A 24,750-nucleotide genomic window follows, 5' to 3' on the forward strand; every position below is an offset into this window, starting at 1 on the left:
TGCCGAACAACTGCTGTGTTCATCACTTCAATGTGGAATTCAGGTGACCGAACAGTTTGTTTGAAGCTGTTTTCAGTAGCTTGGCAGTTCTCGCACCTTCACTGATGAAGCCTTATAGTGCAGCACTCACAGCAGGGGCATATTTTTAATATATATATAAAAAAAGAAAAACCCACACCTGACAGGAGGGAACAAAGATCATCTTCTGAAATCCACTCTGGATGTTTTGTGGACTGACTTTTGCCTCGAGAGAAGTGCAGAGTCGTCATGTCGTGGCGGAGTGGTGGGTGGAGGAGGGGCGGTGGGGGCGAGGGTGGGGATTTTGAAAGTGGGGAAATCATTTTTTTTTTTTTCAACCGTGTGGAGCAGAGTTGATTTGTCATGGAAAAAAAAAAAGTGCCACTTCGGCAGAAGTCAAGCTGGAGGCCGAGTCACTGAGATCTGTAAGAGCTAAAGATCCATGGTACCCTACCACCACCGCCCCCCCCCCCCCCCCCCCCCCCCCTCAGGTTTGGCATCACAGCTTGGATTGATCATAAAGATAACACAGACGGTACAGAGAGCATTGAACAGCACAGAGGAACCTCAGAAGCATAAATTGCATAGGAGGACATAGATAATAGAGACAGCATAATTAGCATAGATAGCAGAGTGCAGACACTGTAGATAGCAAAATGAAGATAGACAACACAGAAAACATAAATCAGGTCTTGTTATCGGAACCAAAAAAAAAAAAAAAAAAAAATCCACCATCAATTTTACGTTAGAAAAGCAAATGTTGAGAAACGGCCACCCGCGTCATTTTTTGAGGAAAAGAAGCTGCAACTCTGCCGCGACCGTTGTGAAGGGTTGTACCCCTTTGGGTTCTAAGTCCAAGAACGGTTTGACCGGATGGACATTGACCTTGAACAGATGACCTTCCCAACAAAAAAAAAAAAGGGGGGGTTGAATTTCGTGCATGGCAACATGAAGTCTCCTGTGAAGCCATACGAGTCGGTGACTTCAGTCAAGAAACTTAAAAACGAATCCAAGAGCTCTCTGACTCTTTTCTCTCCTATTTCGTGTCGCATCGACTCCTAACTCCCACCACCTCCTCCTCCTCCTCCTCCTCCTCCTCCTCCTGGACACCAAGGTGAGAGCCGAGCCTGATAAGAGATCAGACAGTGCAGGACTACTAACAGCGAGAGTGGATTACCAGGGACTTTTATCATCTACCCTTGAGCCTGGGCAATAAAGGCGAGCATGAGGAGGAAGAAGGGGAGCCCCAAATAGCATGTGCACTCCAACGCAAAGGAGGGGGGGGGGGGGGAGCGAAGAGGCGGAGCTGAGGGAGACGGCGAAAGCTAAAAGAAACCCCGTTCTTGGTTATTCAATGTTCGTCACACGAAGATCCGCCTCCTTGTTTCGGGAAATGAAAGGGATAGATCCCCGAAGCTCGACGCCGTGAAGTTCAGCCGCTGCTGCAGAGAGAACGAGCGTCGCCTCCGGGCTCCACTCACCGTATGCTATAGAGCACGTTGCCGTTCTTGGAGATGCGCAGCAGCTTGTTGTCGGTGGTCACCTCGTGGAAGTTGGCGCCCTTCTCGTTGGCGAAGAACAAGTCGGGCTTCCAGATGGAGTCCAACATAGACGGGTCCAGGTCCAGGGAGTCATCGGGGTACTCGCTGTAGGCCAACCGGGGGTCGTTCCACTGCTGCCGCAGGAAGATGTTCACTCTGTAGTCCTGCAGGGGGGGGGGAAGAGGAAGAGGAAGAGGAGGAGGAGGAGGAGGAAGAAGGAGGGATTAGGACTGAGGTTTGGACCCGCGTGGAACTGGTTTTAGACGGGTTCCGCAATGTTCTCACACCAGTTTTGGGACTCGTATCAAACTAGTTTCGCACCAATTTGGGACGAGTTCAGGGATCCTTTTATAACATACCAGTTTTAGATAACCTTTAGACCAGTTGTACTAGTTATGGACGAGTGTCATACTAGTTGTAGGCATAGGAGTCATCTTGGATCAGTTTGGGACTTGTTGTGGACTAGTTTTAGACTAGCATGAGACCAGTCTTGGATTAAACTTAGACCAGCGTGGTGGTGGGTTCCGGCCAGGTGTAAAACAACATGGCGGTAGTTTTTTAACTGGGTTGGGATGAGTTTTAGTCCAGTTGTACTGCTTCGAGACTGGTTTCATATGACTTGTTAACCAGTATGGGAGTTGGTTTGGAGTGGTCTGTGACTGGTTCTGGAGTAGTTTTAAACTAGTTTTGGATCCAGTTTAAACCACTAATTGACTAGTTTTTAATTTGATTTAGACCAGTATGATACTAGATTAGGCCTGAACTTAGACCAGTATTGAACTTGTTTTGGACTCGATGTAAAACAATATGGGAGTAGTTTTTCTACCAGTTTGGGTTAAGTTTTAAACCAGTTGTTACATTTTTTGACCAGTTTCATACTACTTGTAGACTGTTATTGGATCAGTGTTGGAGTTTTGGTTTGTACTGGACAAGTTTTACATGAATTTTGGACTAATTTTAAACTACTATGGGACTAAGTTCGGTCTAGACTTATACCAATAGAATTTAGAACAGTATTTAATAGGAGTCAGACAAGTTTGTATGACTACATGATCGTATGTCTGTTGATAGTTTAGGCTGCTTTTATTCTCATTCTTTTATAGCATTGTGTATTGTGTATTACAGATCTTATCTATTTATTTATTTATTTATTACTTTTTTGCACCGGCACCTGAAAGTCGGCACCTTAACTTCGTTGTACAATGTCACATTGATACAATGACAATAAGGATTTCTGATTCTGATTCTGAAGTTTAAGGCCAGTTTGGGACTAATTTTATAGCACAATGTGGCTATTTTGGACTACTTTTTAGTACGGGACCAGTTTTAGATCAGTTTGCAACTAATTCTAAAGCAGAGCTGAAAATTATGTCATTATTACAATATTATTTGTGTCTAAAACAAACCAGTGTTGACTACTTAGTTAAAAAACAAAGATTAAAGAAAACCCCATAAAGTCTGTGAGCCTGTGAATCAATAGTTCCAGTTTTCCTTCCCTTCCGTTTGTTTTTCCGGTTTTGCTAGAGGCTGTCGGGGGTGTGTGTGTGTGTGTGTGTGTGCGTGCGTGTGTGTGCGTGCATGTGTGTGTGTGTGTGTGTGCTCACAGCTTCATGCCCACCATTAGATTACAGTGTAGCTCTAAACTGCTTTGTGTATATTTGATGTCCGTACCACAGTACATTCGCGTTTCCTCTAATGTTATTTTCACAAGTCGTAGCAGCTTCCGTCCCCCCTTGTCTCCCCTTGTCTCTCCTTGTCTCTCCTTGTCTCTCCTTGTCTCCCCCTCGTACGTCTCTGTAAAAGCTCTCCGTGCCGTCCGATCGATGCCGGCTGATATGAACGGCACCCCTCCACCGCAGGAGGAGTCTTTATCCAGTGCGCGGTGACATTTCACTCCACCCTCAATCTCCCTAATTGTCACTTATCCTCGGAGTGGTGAGCTGCGTTTCTGCGGGCCGTGATGAGGCGGCGGGGCACACGCCTCGGCAGGTGGCATTTAAAAGATTGGCCGCGGTGCCGCCGCACGTGCGCGGCGCGTACGGTCGGCCGGCGTTGATCACGGTTTATCTGCACAAACATCTCACGGGAAACAAACGCCGCTGACCTTTCTCCACGTCGGGCTCGGCGACGTGACGGAGGAGCCGACGGCGGCCCCCCCGCACTGACATCATCAGTCAGGGACACGCCTGCGGTTTGACGCCGGCGGCACCGACCGAGCGCGAGGACAAACACTGGTTCGTTAGCGAGAGCTGCTCTCGCCGTTCTTCATATTAAACCTCCGAAGCAGGAATTATTTTAAAATGTTTCAACTGAACACTTGAAATGCTTCCAAAGAAGTGAAAACGTCTCGATGTTTTACTCTTGTAGCTTCGTGTTGCGTTCAGGGACTCCCATAATTACATTCATCTACAAAAGTTGGCCGAGGAGGTTATGAAAACATAACTTTCTCTCGTTCATGTAAGTGTATTTATTTATTTATTGGGTTGTATGTATGTATGTATGTATTTTTTCCTAAAATCTTCAGGAATGATTTGTCGTCATCATTGTCAAATCATTTCCGAATAAATGTATCAAAGTGACGTGTTTTTTCCCCCCAGTATTCTGATTGGCAATCATGACTTCATGCTTCTCGTTACACTGCCCCCTACAGGTTTGGCTGCTAATAGTAGCCCTGAACCAGGTGTACATGCGGATCTGTGTTGATGAAGATTTGTTTTGTAAACGTAAAGGGCGAAATATATTGGTTTGAAATCATCTTCAGCACAAATAAAAAAACTAGTTTTTAATGTTTAAAGTCACAGAATACCGCAACGACACCTCGTCGATGTCTGATTTTTAAACTTCCAGATATGACGTTGGTCTTTTAGTTTGTGATATTTCCGGTTTGGTTCAGGGGAGAAGCGTGAAATCCCGTCAGAGTTGTTCAGAGGAAGCGTTTCTCTCATATCATGAAAGGTTTCACAGAACGGCCATTAAACCTTTTGTGCATTGGTCACGTTTTCCAGCTTCTTTTTTGTCGTCCGTGTATCCCTGCATTACTCCACTGCCCCGCCTCCTCTCTGGAATCACCATAGCAACCGGTGTCGGCGCTTGATTGGCTGATTGGATCGGTCCAATATCCCTCCATGTGGCGGCTTCCGATTGGCCCGACGGCGTTCGTAAAACGGGGACTCTCGAGAGGTAGAGTCTCCATATTAAACTCGCCAATCTCCACTGTTTGGCTCCACAATGCAGTGGCCGGGCAGTGACTCCGAGCTGATATGAAACCATTAGCAGAGGAGCTGCTGTACTTTGCACGGCGCGGCACTCGATTCAGCTCGCATTAAACTCAGGCGGTAAACCACGCATGACGGAGCGGCGCTCCTTCTCCCCATCCTCTCCTCCCGCCATCCACAGCAGCCGGAGTCCAACTCCGAGCCTGTCACAACATCTGGCGGGACGTTGCTCAGGTCCGAGCAGGAGGCTATATGGAGGAGGCTCACACACATTATGGTGACACGTCTTCTCACACACACACACACAAACACACACATACAGATGGATGTCAAGCCAATTTACCGAGATGCACCGATCAAATGAGGCCGTGGATTTTACGAGGGATTTTAATCAACTGGACCACCTTAAACACATCAACTCCATCAAACCTGGAAAGAATAATTCATATATATCTGGAATCTTTCAATTCTTTTGATGTAGTTTTTTTCAAATCAGCAGTAAAACTCCTATTTATATACCAAACGTTAGCCTCAAGGTCGTTTTCACAGACTGGTTTTAGTGTAAATCTAATTAAGTTAAGAAGTTAAAACAAATGCAGACAGCAAATATTCTTTATTCTTTAAATCTCTAGAACTGCTGTCAACATATATCCGAAACCAGTTGAAGCCCAGTCAAAAAAACCCGTTTCAAAATCAGTTATAAACTAGTACAACAACAGGTAAATAATCAGTGCAGAACCTTTTCAGGAAACCAGCAATAAAAACAGTCAGAAAACAACCATATAGGCTTCTACAATTAAAAGTCAGAAACAAGTCTAATCCAAATCCAGAAACATGAATAAGGTCAACCATAAATGTCTGAAAACAAGTCAGAAACCAGTCTACAACTACCGGTAGTTCTAAAACCAGTCAGAAACCAGTCCCAAAACCAATCGACACTGAGCTCAAAAAACAGCAAAGAACTTATTCAGAAACAGCATCAGTATCAGAAACAATCATAAACTACAATTAAAATCAGTCAGAAACCAACCAACATCACGTCAAGAAATCCATTTGGACTCTACTTTCAATCACTGAAACTGGTTCACTAGTGTAAACCTGAAATCTGAAGCAAGTGATGAAGCCATTCAGAAAACCATTTTACACCATGATGTCATCCCATCACTGTTATAAGTCTAACATATTCTGTATTAAACACACATCAGTCATTACAGATTCCATGCAGTTTTGTATCAGATAAAAACCTGTACACCCCATCCTGCAGTGAGTATGACTACTATAAGTACGTCTTGTACTTTCATCTTTTGATTTTGATTTCAAATCTTTGAGGTTTAATGATTTAAAAGAACATTTAACAGAGAACGTTTGTCACCACTGTTCCTGGTGTGATTCATCATCTAAAGACTCGTCTTAAACAAAAGAGGCTGAGTGTTCGATTCAGAGAGGACTGATCGATGTGTGCGTGTGTGTGTGTGTGTGTGTGTGTGCGTGCGCGCATGTGTGTGTGTGTGTGTGTGTAGAGTACACAGTGATGGAGTGAGCGCTGAAAGAGGAATAAAGCCGTGTACCGCAGGGACTTCAACAAGCACTGCGCCATTCTACCGACTCCATCTATCACTGAGCGGCGCAGTGTGTGTGTGTGTGTGTGTGTGTGTGTGTGTGTGTGTGTGTGTGTGTGTCCTCTCAGGTATATTTTCTATGATAACATCAAATTAATCTAATTATTTTCTTTTTTTATCTCCCCACACAGGTTGTGTGAATCTTCCACAGCCACCAAATACCAATAACATACCCACAAATGATTAATTAGTAAAATCCCCCAACTCCTAATATACTAACCAAATAGTGCTGATATATCATGAGAATAGTCAAAAAAGTACTTAAAAAAAAATACCATCAAAAACACTCACAAATACTTGATTTCTAAAATACCCTGGAAAATACTCACTAAAGCACTCTGAAAGTACACCCAATATTAAAAACATTAAGAAAATACATCCAAAATAATGCAAAAATATTCAGAAAATCACACAAGATACTTTGAAATGACTCATACAATCGTCCCAATATACTAAAAATATTATTCACAACAAAGTCCTTAAGTATGATCTCAAATGTTTAAAAATACTCACACTGTTTGCCAGAAATAGTCTAAACTACTGAAAGAAATTTCTAAAAAAAAATACTATAAAGATACACAATATATTCTCAGATGTCTAAAAAATAATCAAACTCAGGAAATCTTGCAAACATTCTGTTACAGAAGAAATCGCCGTGTGAAGTTAACATGAAACGAGTCCTTATTTCACTTCATTAACAGTAAATGGAAAACATACTAAAAGTCGTGTTTCTCCTTTACTTCCTGTCTGCTCAGTGTTTGGCAGCGCCCCCAAATGAGCAGCTGTTGTAATTGCGTGACATTTTGATCCGGTCCAAAAGGCGAATCTGAACGCCACCCAAACCAAAGTTCTCGGCCTGTGAAGCGAGTCCTGGAATATCCGACAGTGAAAGGCCCCTCAGACCCCAGAAAATCCAGGAATTGAACCACGGTGGCTCACCGCTGCCCCCCTAGTGTACAGGTGTGGTATTAAATAAATCCTACACACGGCACCTTTAAAGAAATTCTGAGACTTTGCTGCCAGTCGAGAGAATCTGGTGTGTTTTTGTTTTGTAAACTCACAACTTGACATTAAAGCTCAATTTGCTGATTTTCATGTCCTCTGCGGTGCCCGAGGCCCTCGGAGGCTCTGCTACTGACAGAAGCTCATGTCTCACACACACACACACAAGAGCGAGAGAGAGAGAGAGAGAGAGAGAGAGAGAGAGTCCTGCTGCTTTGTGAAGGTTGGTGCCTCTGTTGTATTTCGTTTAATGGATTTTCTCTGTAATGAATGAGCGTGAATTTTCAGCCGTGTTGTTATGTAAATGTGGGCGAGAGTGATGCGCTCCTTCAGATGAAGTGTTGCGAATGGGAACGAGCTCAATGAGGCGGAGAGATTTCCACACACTCGCAGGCCAGAAGGCTTTTTAATTCTCAAAAAAGGAAATAACATTCAAACCGAGGACGGACGCAATAGAAACGCAGCCGTCGCCTCCATCAATTGCATTAAAAAAAACATTTGTTTTGAAGAGAAAAAAACTACGTGAGCCGAAAGACGTGACGGGTCTCCAGCCGTTTAACCACCCGAGTCCCAAAGTCGGGACACGAGGCAAGATGAGAAAGAGGAAGAAAGAGGACACTCACCATCGTTGTTTCAGCGATGGACCCAAAACTGTTGATGAAAATGTTGCAGGTTACGTTTACCGGCGGCCCTGCAGACAGGAAACACAGGAGACAGAGAGGAAACAAGAGAGGAAACGGGACAGGACGCAGACAGGAAATAGATAGAAAGACAGGCAGGAAAACAGTCACGAAACAGGAAATGGGTAGGAAACAGAAAGGAAGCCGGTAGGAAACAGTCAAAAAACAAAAAACAAAAACAGGCACGGAACACAATGGAAACAGGCGACCGACGTGAACGGGACGAAACGGGGACAAAACGCAGAGGGCATAGAGAAGAAATAAGAAAAGGAAAGAAAATGCACAGGAGAAACAGCAAAGACATGGGGGAACAGAAAGGAAAGAAACAAAAAATGTACAAGAAACATACGGGAAACAAAGAGGAAAAACATGAAATGGAGGAATTTTTTAACATAAAGTGTAAAATGGGAGGAAGGAGGGAGGGTGTTAAGGACAGGAGAGACAGGAAACAGCCAACACATCGAGAGGAAACAGGAAGGAAAGACACCAAACATTGAGGCCGTAGACAGGAAACACAGGAGACAAATGGGGAAACAGGAAGTAGAGAGAAAACACAAAGGAAAGAAGGAAGCAGAAAGGAAATAAGGAGAGGAAACACAACACCCAATATCAAGGACATGGACAGGAAACAGGGAGACAAAGGAGAAACGGGAAACAAGAGAGGAAAAACACAAGGGAAATAGGGCAGGAGACAGGAAATAGGAAATAGGGGGGAGGAACAAGGAAGAGGGGGGATGTGGGGAGGAAACAAAGAGGAAAAGGGAGAAAGCAGAGAGGAGAGGTTAGAGGTTGCCTCGAAAGATTCACACACAAGAAAAGGAGCAGATTGCAAAATTCAGTTTCAAACAGCAAGCAGAACAAATCCTGTGGGGGGAAAAGAAAACAGTGAGTCGAGTGACAGACGGTAAAACCCGGTGTTCAGCCGTCACAATGCGTTCACATGTATTTGCATCAACACCAGCGCTTCAAGACGTAACGCAGAGAAAGTAAAGTGCAGCTCTAAAAGTGTTTTCATAAACAGTGGATTTTGTGTCTTCTCGGCTCTGACACGGCGGGGCTTTGTTAAATCCATAAAAACCTGATTGATTCTCCGGCTCCTCACATTGGACAACAAAAACTTGTTAATGAGAAAAAAAGAAAAAAGAAAAATAAAACAAGCTCTGGAGGAACAGCGTGTGAATAGTTGATGTGATTGATTCAGAGGCCATATTGATGTCTTTAAATCCCTCCTGGTCACAGAATCACGTCTCTTCAAATGACTTGAAAACTTTTTCTTTTTCTTTTAAAAAAAAAAAAGTAAAACCACCTTGTTCTTATTTCCCTTGTTCAGCCTTAAAGCCTGGAGATTCTTTTGTGTTCCATTTCTAATGGATTCAAACAACCAGCGCTGTGCTACTATGAGCTGAACGTCAAGTACAGATACTACGATTGCAGTCCAATGTTAATAAAGCAGTGAAATATCTGGATGAGTTCAGAGAAATAGTAACAGAGCCGTTAATCACTGGGCATGATATCCCCAGCTAATACTAATGCTAATGCTAAAGCAAACTGTGAACAGAGCAAGGAATGGCAGTTTTTTTTTTAACGTTCACGCTAATGCTAACAGTGGACACAATGAACAGGGTAGAGAAAGAGACGGTTATTGCTAATGCTAATGCTAATGGTGGGCGGAGTGAGAGACAGCAGCTCTACAACTGTCATAAACTACAACCAAAATAACAAACTGACTGACTTAGTGATCGTGAGTTATTCACATTAATAAAGTAATCCCATACTAACTAGCTACCGATAAAACTAGTAGTTACATTGAAGAATTATGATTATGTGTACAGGTTTAATATTCATAAATGTTTAGATATGCTGACATTGATTAATGACTGAAAATCTAACAGCTTAAAAAAAAAAAGCACATCATTGACTTTACAATAATTTTTTTTGAGGTTTCTATCAAATAATTCTAAAATGGTTTGAAAGATGGATCAATGTTTTGACCTGATATACTTTTTTGTTTTTCCTCAACTCAGACTAACTATTATCTCAAGTAAACCGGCTCCAAAACACGTTCGCTTTCTGAACGGGACCAATGAAGCATCTGCTTGTATTTGTTTACAAGAATGGTAATAAAAGAGTCTCAATAAGCACTCTCTGTTCAATAGCTGTTTTAAAAAGTACAACAATTTCCATCACTGGAGCTTCTCTTAATCCAAAATAGGCAAGTCGATTTGAAAAAGGTTGTGTAAAATCATCAAGGTCATCGGTAGGGTGTCATGTTGTGAGCTGAAGTAACTTTCAGGATACAGGTTGATGCTGATCGCAGAGATTCAAGCCGAGTGGAGGTGATGAGCGATCGCAGGAAGTAAACAAAGAGAGAGCAAGTGTCCGACGGAGTGAAGGAGGATCCAAACGGCTGGTAAAGACTCAGCCAGCATCCGACTACCGGGAAGTTTAGTGCAGAGTCACCGGGAGGAGAGTTAAAGCGTCTCATTACGACTTCAGAAAACTACAAACAGGGATTAAAAAAAAAAAAAAAAATCAATGTCCTCTTGCCTCTGAGGGCTGAAAAGCGCCGTCGATCAAACTCGGAACAACATCAATAAACCTGCAGAGTCATTTCTAAGGAGGACATGACGACCGGCGCTGTCCGCCCTCGCGAGGCGTTCAAGGGTGCTTTCAGACCGGTCAGTGAAGGTGAGAGTAAACAGCTCTCGGCCCGCCATTGATTCACTGTATTATGAGGTAGTACAAACACAAATGTGATTAGACGGCGGCGGCGAGCAGCTCGGCCAAGCAGAGAGTCTGACGCTCGTCTGCTTAAGGAGCAGAGGACACAGAGTTTTTTGCCGTCAGAGCCAAACCTCCCGGTTTCATCCTCCAGAAGCTCTTTAAGTTGTTTCTAAAAGTCAAACAAGACATTACTAATTTTAGATGCTACGCTCCACACCGCTGAAGAACCTTCACAATGATCCGAGGCAGGCTGATAATACTTATATTTTTAGACTTGAAACACGCCTCTTGTCGGACTTTTATATCATTTTATAGGATTTATATTTATATCTCCTGCTCTTAATTCCGACTTTAGCGCCATTTAATTTTTTTTATTCACAAGGTTATGAAAGGTGGCGTATAGAATGGCTTGATTGATTCTCGCTGCAGTAAAAGTACAACTCAAAGTCTCTGAAATGCGACAGAAAACATCCTGGGTGACTGGTCTTCCTCACAATGTCGCATCCAATCAGAAATGTTCCCACAGTCAAACAGAGGTTCTCCAATCAGCCATTTTGCTGTTGACTCTGGTTGCTATGGTAATTCCAGACTACATAAATCATGGATAGCACATGACTACATGACTACAAACATGGAGGGTAAGCACTACAAGTACAGGACTACAAACATGGAGGACATTATATGACTGCAGGACTAAAGATGGAGGAAATCATATAACTGCAGGACTACAAACATGGAGGACATCATATGACTACAGGACTACAAACATGGAGGACATCATATGACTGCAGGACTACAAACATGGAGGACATCATATGACTACAGGACTACAAACATGGAGGACATCACATGACTGCAGGACTACAAACATGGAGGACATCATATGACTGCAGGACTACAAACATGGAGGATAGGACAAAGTACAGGACTACAAACATGGAGTATAACACAACAGCTACAGGACAACAGACACGGGTTTTGTTACGATTTTTGGAAACAACACATCAATAATCTTTATTCCTCTTTTGAAGTTGAATATTTTGAACTCCCCTGACAAAGTTTGACGGATTTCTGTTATAACCTCACTTTTCTTGATCATAAGCCACTGTTTTGTCATCTTCCTGGGACTGAATGACATTTATTCCAGCTGAAGTCAGAGCTACAAAAAGTTAAAAACACAGATTTTTTTTCCCTCCTTTCTGACATAAAGAAGCTCAGACTCTTCAGGTGTCTGAGTCTTTTTTACTTGCATTCTGTATTCAGCGTCTTCTCTTTCAGCGGCGGCGGAACAAACTCATTTCCTCATCGCTCAGCTTCATCTCGGCTCACTTAAATATCTCAAACTTTTTTTTTTTCCCCCTTCCTCTATACTTTACATCCTCGTTTTCTCATGCCGTTCCTGTGAGTAATCTGTTGTTTGTTCTAATTAGATCCTCCACATGTACATCACGTAGGATCCATCGCCTCCGGCTGGCTTTAATGATCCTTCCTCCCTCTTTACCCAACATCTATAACTCTGTGACTCCACTCTCTCTCTCTGTGTGTGTGTGTGTGTGTGTGTGTGTGTGTGTGTGTGTGTGTGTGTGTGTGTGTGTGTGTGTGTGTGTGTGTGTGTGTGTGTGTGTGTGTGTGTGTGTGTGTGTGTGTGTGTGTGATACTCTCCCCAGTGGCCTCTAGCAGTCCTTAGACTGTGACAAGGAGAGTAATTGGCCATCAAAATAATCCAGACCCCTTCCTTCATTCCCAGCTCGCCTCCGGCAACTGGAATTAGATGTCCATTTTAGCCGGGGACATTAAACACAAACTCTGTGTGCATGTTACATGCATGTGTGTGTACGTGTGTGTCAGTGTGTGTGTGTGTGTGTGTGTGTGTGTGTGTGTGTGTTTGAGAGAGAGAGCGAATGAAAGAGACAGAGAGAGAGAGAGAGCATTCATCCATGCCTATGCATGTGATTGAAATGTAGCTGTAATTGAGCTGTTTAGCCTTATTAAAATGATGAATTGTAATCTTGTGCTTTAAAAATAAAGCTCCTCTAGCACATATGGTGAAGTGAGGAGTGGTTTGAATGTAATCTGATTACAGAGGAGGTGACAGTCAGTACTGAGAGATTCATAAAAAGAAGTTTCCTTGAGTGTGTCGGCTTCAGTTAGTTGTCGTCACAAACGAAGGCCGGCTCTGATTTGTCACACATGGATGAGAAACAGTAAATGGTTTTGGAATTGTGATTTTGAACCCCCCACCCCCACACACTCCCACACACTCATGTTCACAATACAATATTAATTAATTTGAACTTGACTGTTACACATGAATAATTCAAATAACTTTTGTGACAGTTTGCAGTCACAGCGAATCTGTAAATGTGCAGCTGTAAACCAACTATTCAGATATCTGATGAAAGCTCAAAATGTTTTGACATTTTTCAGGAACACATTATCTTTGGCAGATGACACCACTTTTTCAATGTTCTATATCGCAGGAACTTCGATTTTCCACAGTCCCCAGTGATTATTGATAGAATGTTTTCTGTTCAAACATTCATATATAATGAAGTGCAAGGACACAACTGTGGCAAAAAGAACTACACAATAGATTTTGTGAAACGTTTGAATGTAATCCATCCATCCATCTCACTTAAAATGTCACACACGGAATATTTAGTATGTTGGTATTATCCCTATAAAATACGAAGGAAATCCCAGGTGCTGACAGTAAAAAGTTCCCAGGCCAAACAAAGACGTACAACAATGAGTCATCAGCATAAAGGCGACGCATTCAGGAACAGAAAACAGTCAACAGGTCAAGATATGGTAAACGTAGACCTGTGGACAACCAATATTGATGATTAAAACCATGTAATAGTGTGGAAAAACACCTGAAAAATCCATTAATATTTCCAAAGGAATAAAAGTTTGCAATTTCAGCAACATTTGTTTGAAAAGCCAGAAGATCAGAGAAACTGCTCACGACACAAGTATAATACTTTTGCTCCATAGTCATTTACTATGTTGACAATATGTTTATTATTATGTATTAAAAAAAAAAGTTTTCTCAAACAATTAAAAAACTTTCAGTGGCCAGAGAGCAGATGAAAGCTGTGATGAAAACTGTTACTTTATACTCGTTTGTTGGGATTTTCAAGCCTTGAGACATAAACTCCACCAAATATAATGTTAAAACCTTCTACATATGATATTGATGGATATTTATGTATTATTTGTGCAAAATATGAAACTAATACAATACATCTATAGACGTAATTCAGGAGACTTGCCAGGTAAGGAAAAAAAAATACAAATGCATCTTCTGCATAAAAAGGTTTGTCTTTGTTCATATTTTCATCGACGGTTTGCTTTGTGAGTTAATTTACAGTTTTTTTTCTTGATTTCCATGATGTGACTTTGCTCACAGGTTTGAGAATATTGAATTTGGAAAATGCAGAGTGGAAAAACATGTGTCTTTTGGGAATTGGCTCTTGAGTTTCAGTGGATATTTGTCTCCTTGTATTTTCAGAATTTATTCCAATAATGTTTCCAAATTCCCATAGAAACAACTGAAGTCTGTATTCAGTCGTATCTGTGTTGACTCTAGAGACCTGGCCAGCTTTTAGAGAGTCACAGTAGTCATATTTTATTCATAATCGGGATTTTTGGTTGCCATCTATTTTACGAGAACAATATGAAATGTGCCACGTTTAACCTTGTTGTACTTCCTCGGTACTCAGACATCTGTTGTTTTATCAGATTTGGAGAACTGAAAGTGCAACTAAGCTAAGCTGTTTTTTTTTTCTATATATATAATAAACACCATAATGTCCTCTACTGCAGTATTTCTTAAATTTGTTATTGGGTTATATACCACATGAAAACACATTGAGCTCGCCAATTACCACCACTGCGATCAAACTGAACATACTGACAGCGGCTAACTCGGTTAGCGATGGACAGCTTGGAAAGGCAACGTGTCTTCGTCTTCTTTATTTATTAAATTTTTTAAAAATTTCATTTTCTAAACTGTATGGTTATTCACTGACTTTTTTTTTTTGCTGTGTGTATATCTTCTGCAACTAAAGTAATTTAAAACCTCTCTCTCTTCTTCCTCTTCCTCCTTCGTCTTCTTCTCTGAATGTCCAACAGCCAGACTGTCCAGCATCATAACAAACAAACTCATGCAAAACACACTAATTAATACAAAAAGCCACATCTTGGAGAATAACAGATGTTTTTCATCCTATATAAAATAAAACACCCATCTGAAGTATTAATTGTGCGTTTAATGTCTTATTTGACGTTTTGTACTCAGCGTGGCACGGCAGGAGGACAACAGATATCACAACGCTGCTGATATAAATTGTATATTGTAAACAATATGCCGTTAAATACAACAACAAAAAATGCACGTAGATCTGCAGTAAATATTTAGCAAGACTATTTCAGATAATAAGGGAAGTTCCATGTTAAAAACTATAAGTGCTGCGGTTGTGAAATCGTCAGGGGGATGTACCGTTATCATGACAATGACTTTTGATGTCATGCAGTTCCTGCATCACTTCACAAAACCATAAAAACCTCCCACACACACACACACGCCAGTTCACGCTTAAACCGTTAAAGTGGCTCACGTTTGCAATGGCAACATGCAGGCCGGCTACTTCTGAACCATGGCGTCATGTGGACGGCGGGGGAGGGGCGGGTTTTCTCGAGGAGGGCGAACCAAGCGGAGCATAAAGTACGGTTTGATGATAAAAGCCATTTTCCAATATCTCATGATTTCGCTCCACACGCCACTAAAGGGAGCTCATGTACTGTTCCACCGGTGAAGGAGATTGATGGTAACTTGTCCTGTTCTCGCAATAAACAGCTGTAATGAGACCATCTCCTGGATTAAAACCTGCACGTTACTGTCATCATGGCAGTAGAAACACAATGATCAATCATTCATTTGATGTATGAGTGTTCACAGACTATGAGAGGGGAGTCTCCCTTTGAGATTAATGCCCTCCTTGATGGGATGGTAAATAATTGTAACTGGTAAATAATCTCTTCTTCTGGACCAACCGAGCCTCTCGGCGTGATGCATGAAGACTCGGTGTCTGCCAGCTCCGGCAGCTCCGACACGTCTGAGTGCATCAGAGGGTTTATCCCTAAACCGGCTGGCATTACATTATCACCGTGTTTTCTTTCCGAGAGGCTTTCTCGGGCCTAACCGGAGTCCTCTGACACGCTTCCTCCGCATCCCGGCTTTGTTCCAAATCCCTCCTTCAAAAGCACCGCTGCCGCTCTGCACGGCTGCGCCGAGGCGAAGGGCCTGGGATATCACAGTTTGTCTTTCCCCGGCGTCCCACCCCCCCACAATGCGGGAGGCCAAACATAAAGCAACGGGAGGAGGAGACGCTAATGCGATCTGCAAAAACCTGCCCTCCGCCGTTTCCTCCTCAGCAACAGTCCAGGGCAGCAGGGACACTTTGTTTTATGGCTTTCCAGTAAAAGGTAGAAGACGAGGACGCAGCAGAAAAGAGACGGAGGAGAGGAAGAAGCAGCAGCTCATTAAGTGTCAGGGCGGACGGGACGAGGGTGAGTCACAGTCTACCCCCCCTCGGCGTGGACCGTCGCTCCAGTTTATGAGAGGATCCTTCAATTACGTAACGCGGCGCTCAGTATTCCTGATGAATGAAACCAAGATTCCTCCATTAAGGCCTTTTGTGGCGAGTCTCCGAGGGACGTTTTTTTTCCCCCTCAGTCTGCTGGAAGACCATCAGCGCCCACGGCAGTCATCGGGACGTAACGAGTCCCTGATTTCAGATACAAGCTTCTGCCTCTGATTCAGCTCAAATATAGTCCAAGTGCAACGTTAACAATCACTTTAGACCCTTAGGGGGGAAAAATACCAGCAAAATGTGGCAAATAAGTCTTCCACAAACCTTCTATGTACAGTCTTCCAACATTCACTATATATTGCGAAATTTGATGATGACACGTCTGCTATAAATTGCGCAGCCCCACACGCGGTCACATAAAGTAAACGTCAACAACAACACACTCACACGCTGTACATGTATGCAGAGGAAGACGTGTTCATGCAGGGAAGTTTGTTTGAGTCACAAACACAGATTAGCATCTGGTTTTTTCAACGCATGTCTCTTCTTGGTGTTGGACTAGATCAGTGTTTTTCAACCTTTTTTGAGCCAAGGCACACTTTTTTCTTTGGAAAAATCTCGAGGCGCACCACCACCCGAAAATGTTAAAATTTGAAACTCTGTAGCCTCTATTAACAATATAAAGTCATTCTCATCAAAGTTCTATCAACAGGAATCAAATAAATACAGAAAAAAAGTATTTCCCAATTTCTTTTTTTTTATTTTACTCACTCAGTGTGAAACCTGGACCTGATGGATGAAGAGCTGAGATCCTGGTTAACATTCTTCCTTTTCAAAAACTTCTCCATCACTGTCACTGACACAGTACTTTGATACAAGATGGGAGCAGCAGCAGGAGGTGGTGATTAACCAGACTGACGTCTTTCAGTTTCGATTTCACCGGCACACCCTAACTTCTTGTTTCAAAGTACTGTGCTGCCATCTATTGGCGAAGAGTATTTATACATGATTACTTTGCAACACACTGTCGGCTGTGAGAGCAAATGTTTTTTAGGAAAAAATGTGAAATTGGATAATTTCCCACGGCACACCTGACTATATCTCGCGGAAACACCAGTGTGCCACGGCACAGTGGTTGGAAAACACTGGACTAGATTATTCTTTTCATGGTCTTCCCGGTGAGTTTAGACTTGATGTGGTCTGGTTTTCTGGATTCACTGATGTGTGAACTGGTTTCTTTCTGGTCTGAGGGCAAAGGTTTAAACTGGGGGGAGGTGGTTTGTGGATTGGCTTGTTTGTACCTGGTGTCACGACTGAGTTAATATCAGATTTGTGGCTGAATTATGACATGATTAGACAGGTTTTATAAGAGTTTTCAGACTGCTTTGGACTGCCCATCCATCCATCCATCCATCCATCCGTGGGGTGGAGGGGTGGCGGGTGTTCAGCTCCCTCTTCGCCTCGGCAGTGCGGTACAGTGACTGCATCACTGCAGCCGACTGTCCGAATCTGCGGCCGATCTCACGCCGCCGCCTCTCATTTACACTGGAACAGCGGTTTTGTGGACTGGATTTATTCCGAGCGCCGCTTTGTTCAAGGCGGCATCTCAGAGAAAGAAGAACGCGGAGACCTGAAATGTTACAGAACTGGGCTGTCTGTACCTTGACATCATTAAAACCTTGATATGTGGACCCAGAGCGCCGAACAGGAGCTCGTTGGACAGTTTTCAGTTAAAACGTCGCAGCGATGGCTCTGCAGAGAGTCTGTGTTGCCTTTAAAAACCCCAAAACCTGCTGTGCCGAGCTTGTTTTCAGGCTGCTGAGTGTTGTGTTTGCCGCTGATGATCATGTTCTCATTTTTCACGGCCAAGTCGAGCTGACAGAGAGAGGAGAGCGCGGGCTGGTTATCCAGGAAGTGGATGGCTCTAAATAGAGATGCTATGAAGATGACAGGCTGATAAACCTGCCAGCAGAGTGCCTGTAATTGGTTTTTTAATGATTAATAGCGGGGCCTGTTTTCTTCTGGGAGCTTTCGTCCAGACCCATAGCAACATTTCATCTATGAAAGTGAAAATACGACGCGCGGACTCTGGGCGTGACCCTGTGGGACGCCTCCGCTGTCGTCTCTGACTGAGGAACACAGTTACAGAACGCATGGAAGGAACTTTGTCTCTTTAGAGTCGCTAAAAGCACAAAATGAAGCAATTCTTGCTGCAAATGTCGAGGCTTGCCGGTACTTCTATAAACGTGGTGGAAAATAACCGAAGGAAAGTCATTTACTTTGCCTTACATCAGACTGAACGACTACTTATATATCCGATTTGGTACCACATATGATCGAGGCCTGGGATTTCATTTTGAATTAGATTTACACTAGTTTTCCAACAATGTTTAGACCAGAGATCTGGAATCTGTGGGTCTGGAGCCACATGTGGCACTTTTAGTTCCTCTGCAAATATATGTAGAGCAATACATCCTATTATATACATCCGATCCTATTATTAGCGATATTGTTATTTATGTTCTTTTGTATACTTGGCTTATTTTCAAAAAGACTTTCCTACATTTTAAATGGTCAAGAATGGGGGGGGGGGGGGGGGGGGGGGGGGGGGAACAGATCAAGCAGTTCAAATGGCCAAAAATGCTAACATTACTAGAAATAAATGGTCAAACGTCAAAATGGCCAAAACAACCAAACTCAGCAAATGAGAATCAGTTAAATTGGCAAAAAAAAAACCTGCTAAAAATAGCTACATCAGCTAAAACAGCCAAATTATTTCTGAATTGTCATCATGAATGTACATTTAGCGAAAATAATTTTATAAGCCATGTGATATTTCATAATTGAAATGTGTTCTGTGGCTCCAGGAGAATGTTATTTGGTGGAAATGGGTTTGTTTCTCATTCAGTCTCAGTAGGTTGAGTCTATGTTCAGTGCAGTTCGCCTTATTAAAGTCGTTTTCCATTCGGGAAGTCAAACCGGAACATAAGATGTTTTAAAGTCTCAGCTGAAAACAACGGCGGCTCTTTATACGTCTGTATCTGACCTTCCCAGGATCCTTTGCAGCTCTGACTCTGGACTCTTGGACGGCAGTGTCCACGCTCAGCGGGTCAGAGCGTGTGCACCGAGGGCCATATGCTATGGCCATATGCAGGTGCAGGCAGACTGCAGGAGGCATGAAGTGGGTGACTCCTCCACACAGCAACACTGAAAGCCTGAAGAATCTCTGAGCCGAGTGTGGGGAAAAAAGGCAGATTTATTCAGAGAACGTTGTACAAACACAACCGAGGTCTCTGCATTTGAGGGACAAAACAACAGCAGAAGGGAAAACAGCTCGTTCAGTCACTCACAGACTGGGTTTGATGTATGAATAAATTTGTTTGTTACAAACTGAACTTCCAACAAAACAGTTTTTAAGCAATTGAAAAAAAACCAACAAAAAAAACAAAAGAAAACCTTGTGACCATCAATTTGTTTTGAATTCAGTCTCCGCTCAGATCCGTCCTGACAAACACGAAGCTGCCGCTGCTTCCTGAACGGCCACAACAGGCCAAACCACTGCACGCCTTCGGCCACGGACATCTGTTGTTTGAATCCCATCTGCCAGCGCTGACTCACACAGGGAGGAAGGAACCTCCACATGACCCGCGGAGCCGAGCCGAAGGCACGTCGACTCACGCCGAGTCGACTCAAACCGGAGCCAAGCGACGGGAATCCAGCAAGACGAACCCGAGCGGAGAGGGACTGAGTCCGGCAAAACAAAGCGAGGCAAATCAACCGAGTTGTGGAGAGAAGCCAAGCTGAACCAAAAAATATGAATCCCGCTGAGCTGAACGCAACCGAGCTAATCGACCTGAGTCGGGCCAGACAAAGTGAACCGAACCAGGTGGAACTGAGCCAATCAGACCTTGGGGATCCTTTCAGCCAAGTTGGGCGAAACAGAAAACATCCGACTCCAAGAAACAATCAAACCGAACTGGACCGATTCGAGCCGAGAAGACGTCCGTGCACACGGGAAGGACAGATGAAGGTGGAATTCCGAATTAATTTGGTCAAACAAGGTCATTGCGTGCTAGATTACTTCTGTGAATTTAACACCTGGACAGTGTGCTGCAGGATCAGACACACTGTTGATCAACTTTGTTTTTAAATCGACAGAAACCGTCTATACTATTTGCTGATTGTCGCATAACACCGCAACGTCATTCAAAATGAGGACCAGTTTTCAACTAATTACCTGGTATATTAAAGGTAAAATAGCAAAAACAAATAGACAATTTCAATAATAATTAATCTGTTTACCTCGACGTGACGCGCCATGTGGCCTCTGATTGCTCACAGGCACTGCTGAGTGGTGCATCATGGGGGGTTTGACAAGTGGGCGTACGCAATGCTGACTGACAAAATAAATATACTCAGGACGACACGATTGCGTGAAACCAGATGTGGAACAAACAAGACGGACAGCAGGTCTGAAACTCGACCCGAAACAGGTGAGGAACCTTTTTTTTTTTCTGCGCTGACTTTCCTCGCCTGCCACGATCCGCCGATGCCTTCTCCTCTGGAATCACCATGGCAACCAGAGCCAGCAGCCGATTGGCCGATTAAAGAAAGCCTATCTCAGTCTAATATGAGTCTAATATGCGAGGCGCTGGAATTGATTCCGGCTAACAATGGATGAAGGAGGGTCGATTATCCAATAAAAGCCAGACGGTCACAAACGTTTAAAGTCAATAATTAGCCTCAAACACAAGAAAATCTAAAAAAAAAAAAAAAAAAAGTCTGAAAACAGAGGAAGAACACAGATACTCAGATGGACTCGTACCCAGAGCCCCCTGACGGTTAACCCACTGCACTAACTAACGTGACCTGGTTGAATGAGAGGACGACCTGCACTCAAATAGAAAACTGAGTTTATTTGATGAGTTCAGTAATAAATGTCCCTCCATATTCTCATTCGTCCGGGTGGGAGGCGTCGCAAAGCAATTGGATCAGTGTGATTAAAGGCTTTCTTCCAGCCCTGCATGTTGGATGTGTTCACGGTTCATCACATCTGAATTAGCCTCGGAGATTCGTATGACAGGTTCATCAAAACCACCCCACCGTTCTTCATTAGCCGGATCTACTTCCTGTCTGAATTCATTCAAACACGCCGGATAGGAGTCGGTAAATTTAGCAGCGAGGGGGACGTGTGAGAACCGGCGCTTCAGCTGAAGGAAGACGGCAGAATTAAAAACGGGAATCAACCTGTCTAGTTCTCTCTCATTCAAACCTTCATCATCATCATCATCATCATCAGAACCAATCACTCCCCCCCCCTCACTGCGTCATCGCAGCACCTACTGCAGCGACTAATGAAGCCACATAAATCACACGCACCCCCTGTTTCTACAAGCAGGAGGCAGTGTAGGTGGTGTGGCGGGGTGCGCTCCATTATCGGACCCTGAGAGGGAGGTGAGGAGCCGCTTGCTGCTATCCTGAGCTTCAGTTAACTCTCTCCTGTCCTCATTTTTAGTCTGCAGTCCGGGTGGAGAGCCCCCCCACCCCCCCCACCCCCCCAGCAGGGAGGTCCAGGACCATGGAGAGGCTGGAGGAGGAGGAGGAGGAGGAGGAGGAGGAGGAGGAGGAGGAACACTGCATAATGGTTAAAAAAAAAAGACATTATATTAAGTTTGCTTCTTTCATTATTCACTTTGATCAAATGAGGCATGATTTCATAACTTTTTCTATAACAGTGCACCACTGCTGCATTATAGAATTACTAAAATATATTAAAAATGTTTTTAATATATAAACACACACACAAACACACACGCAGTTTTTCTTTTTACTTTCTTCATTATTTTTGTGAATTTGTTCTTTCGGGGTTTATTTATTCATTCATTGTTAAATTGTTTTTATTTATCACTCATTTTGAGATATATATATATATATATATATATATATATATATTTATTTATTTATTTATTTATTTATTTATTTATTTATTTATTTATCTTATACAACTCAACAAGCGGGTAAACACGCCACGCACACAGTTCTTATACCGGTTCTTTTATGGAATCAGACTTTCACTTCTAGTCACAAATAACATTAAAAGAATAAATAAAAAACTACCAAAAATCTAATTTCGTAATTGTGATACTTTCAGACAAAAAAACCAACAAAAAAACACCCAAAACGCAGCAGATCAATAAACATGTAGGAATGGTCGTCTATTGGGAGCAGCTCCACTTATTTTATTTTTATTTTTTATATTAAACTCGTATATATTCTCCACACATGCCGCAGGAAGCTGTGCAGAAGGGAGGGAGAGGCTGTTCTTCTTTCCTGATCCCTGTTTTCAGCCGAGGAGGCGATCGTTCGCTTCTCCTCCACCGTACATAAACATCAGAGCCGAGGAGGCGGCGTGAGCAAGAAGCAGGGCCTCAGTGGGAGCTTTAAAGCGTCGTAAATCCCCCCCAGACTCCTCGCTGAAATAATGAACATTTCATCAAACATTGAGAACTTTATGTTCCCGGAAGTTACGAAGGCTCCACCAGAGAGAAAGTTTGTGAAAAGTTGTAAAAATGATGAAAAGGAAAAAAACAACAAAACCCCTCAAACACAGAAGCTACCTGAGCGCTGCAGGAACATTTCCGCCGTCAAAAGTAGGTGGACACCGAATAATACAAATAAATCTGCATGTAAAAGTCTAACAGGCCTCAACTTTCACCTGTTTGTATCTGTGCAGATCGAGAAGCTGCAGTGTTTAGACTGCGATGTTTGTCTTTTTGTTTGTTTGTTTGTTAATAAAAGTTTATTTGATTTATGTAACAGACGTCTGACAGAACATTTTAAGGCTCTTTTGTACTTTTCGCATCCGCAGACCACTTTGAACATAACGTAATGTAACGTGACGTAACGTAACGTAACGTAACGTAACGTAACGTAACGTAACATAACGTAACGTAACATAACGTAACATAATAACGTAACATAACGTAGCGTAGTGTAACGTAACGTAACATAATGTAACATAATAACGTAACATAACGTAGCGTAGTGTAACGTAACGTAACATAGCGTAACATTATGTAACATAATAACGTTACGTTACGTGACGTAACATAACGTAACGTAACATAATGTAATATAATAACGTAATGTAACACAACGTAACATAACATAACATAACGATGCCGAGAATAGATCTGTTTCTTGTAGCAGGTGTTCTCTTCCTTTCCTAACGTTTTTTTATTTTTTTTATTTCACACCATCAGTTCCAAGCTATCTTTATATTCTTTTAATATAGGATTGTACAAATGAGGCAGAGTTGTTTGCACGGATCCCTGGATCCTCTCTAAACCACGAGCTCGCTACAAACTGTTATGCCACTTTGTACCAGAAGATGGTGCAGTGAGTCACGAGGAAGCAGCTGAATATGCGACATACAAACACGTAAAATAAGACGATTTAATAAACTGTGAAGGAACTGGAAAGACGCACTGCTGCCAACGAGATAGTTCTACTTAAATCTTATCTTGAAGACTTTCTGGAGGATTTCTTTTTTTTTTTTTTTAAATGTGTCTCGTTTGAAAGTCACCGCAGCACCTAATTAGAAGGAGTTCAATGGCGCTCCGGGTCTCCGTGCTGCTACATCCACACAGACATGAAGGTGGAGGGACGCCGGAGAAGAACGCAGAGAAAACAGCAGACATGAAAGAGCCACACCGTCTCCTCCACCACCACACCTCTACTCCTCCTTGTATTAAACTACAAACTCTAAGCTCCCTCTTCTTCCTCCTCCTCCTCCTCCTCCTCCTCCTCCTCCGGTCCGTCTTCGCCTGGACTCCCATGCATTCGTCTCATCACTCTTCCTCCTCATCGACAGCTTTCATCACTCTCCACAGAAACGCAGCGTACCTGCTCTCTCTGCTCCACGTGAAGGAGTCAACAGAGAAAATATCATCCTGGCAGCTTTTAATTGGAGACCTGAGATGAGGAATGACGCCACGTTCAGGCATCAATCACCAGCTCCTCCTCCTCCTCCTCCTCCTCTTCCTCTCCTTCCTCCTCTGAGAGAACATCAGTAGAAACTTCATCCTCTCCCACCCGGGCACTTTCATATTAGCTGGTCCTCTCCTTCATAAATCTATTCCCCACTCTTCTTCCTCCCTTCCTTTTCCCAGTCTCATGTCACTCTGTTCCTTCCTCCTCCTCCTCCTCCTCCTCCTCCTCCTCTCATTCGTATTCTCTCTTTCTGCTGCGGGCCTTTTGAGTTTCATTATGAGATGAAATGTATTCAAAGTGGAAGGCAGAGGAGAGGGGAGAATGGATAGATGGCCAAAAAACACCTGAGGCTCTCTCTCTCT

General features: G+C 43.0%; 1 protein-coding gene across 3 annotated transcripts in view; it reads right to left on the reverse strand.

Annotated features, from left to right (window-relative positions):
• Positions 1 to 24,750, reverse strand: part of glra1 (glycine receptor, alpha 1) — a gene marked incomplete at both ends in the record, with an annotated part of 99,761 nt that overhangs the window by 22,429 nt on the left and 52,582 nt on the right. For all 3 annotated transcript variants that reach the window (XM_080501729.1, XM_080501728.1, XM_080501730.1), the window contains 2 exons: positions 1,500 to 1,723; positions 8,019 to 8,086. In XM_080501729.1, coding sequence (XP_080357855.1) covers positions 1,500 to 1,723; positions 8,019 to 8,086 — 292 coding nt within the window. The remainder of the gene's footprint in view (positions 1 to 1,499; positions 1,724 to 8,018; positions 8,087 to 24,750) is intronic.

Source organism: Blennius ocellaris (genome assembly GCF_963422515.1).
Source record: "Blennius ocellaris genome assembly, chromosome: 9".
In the NCBI taxonomy this organism is placed as follows: domain Eukaryota; kingdom Metazoa; phylum Chordata; class Actinopteri; order Blenniiformes; family Blenniidae; genus Blennius; species Blennius ocellaris.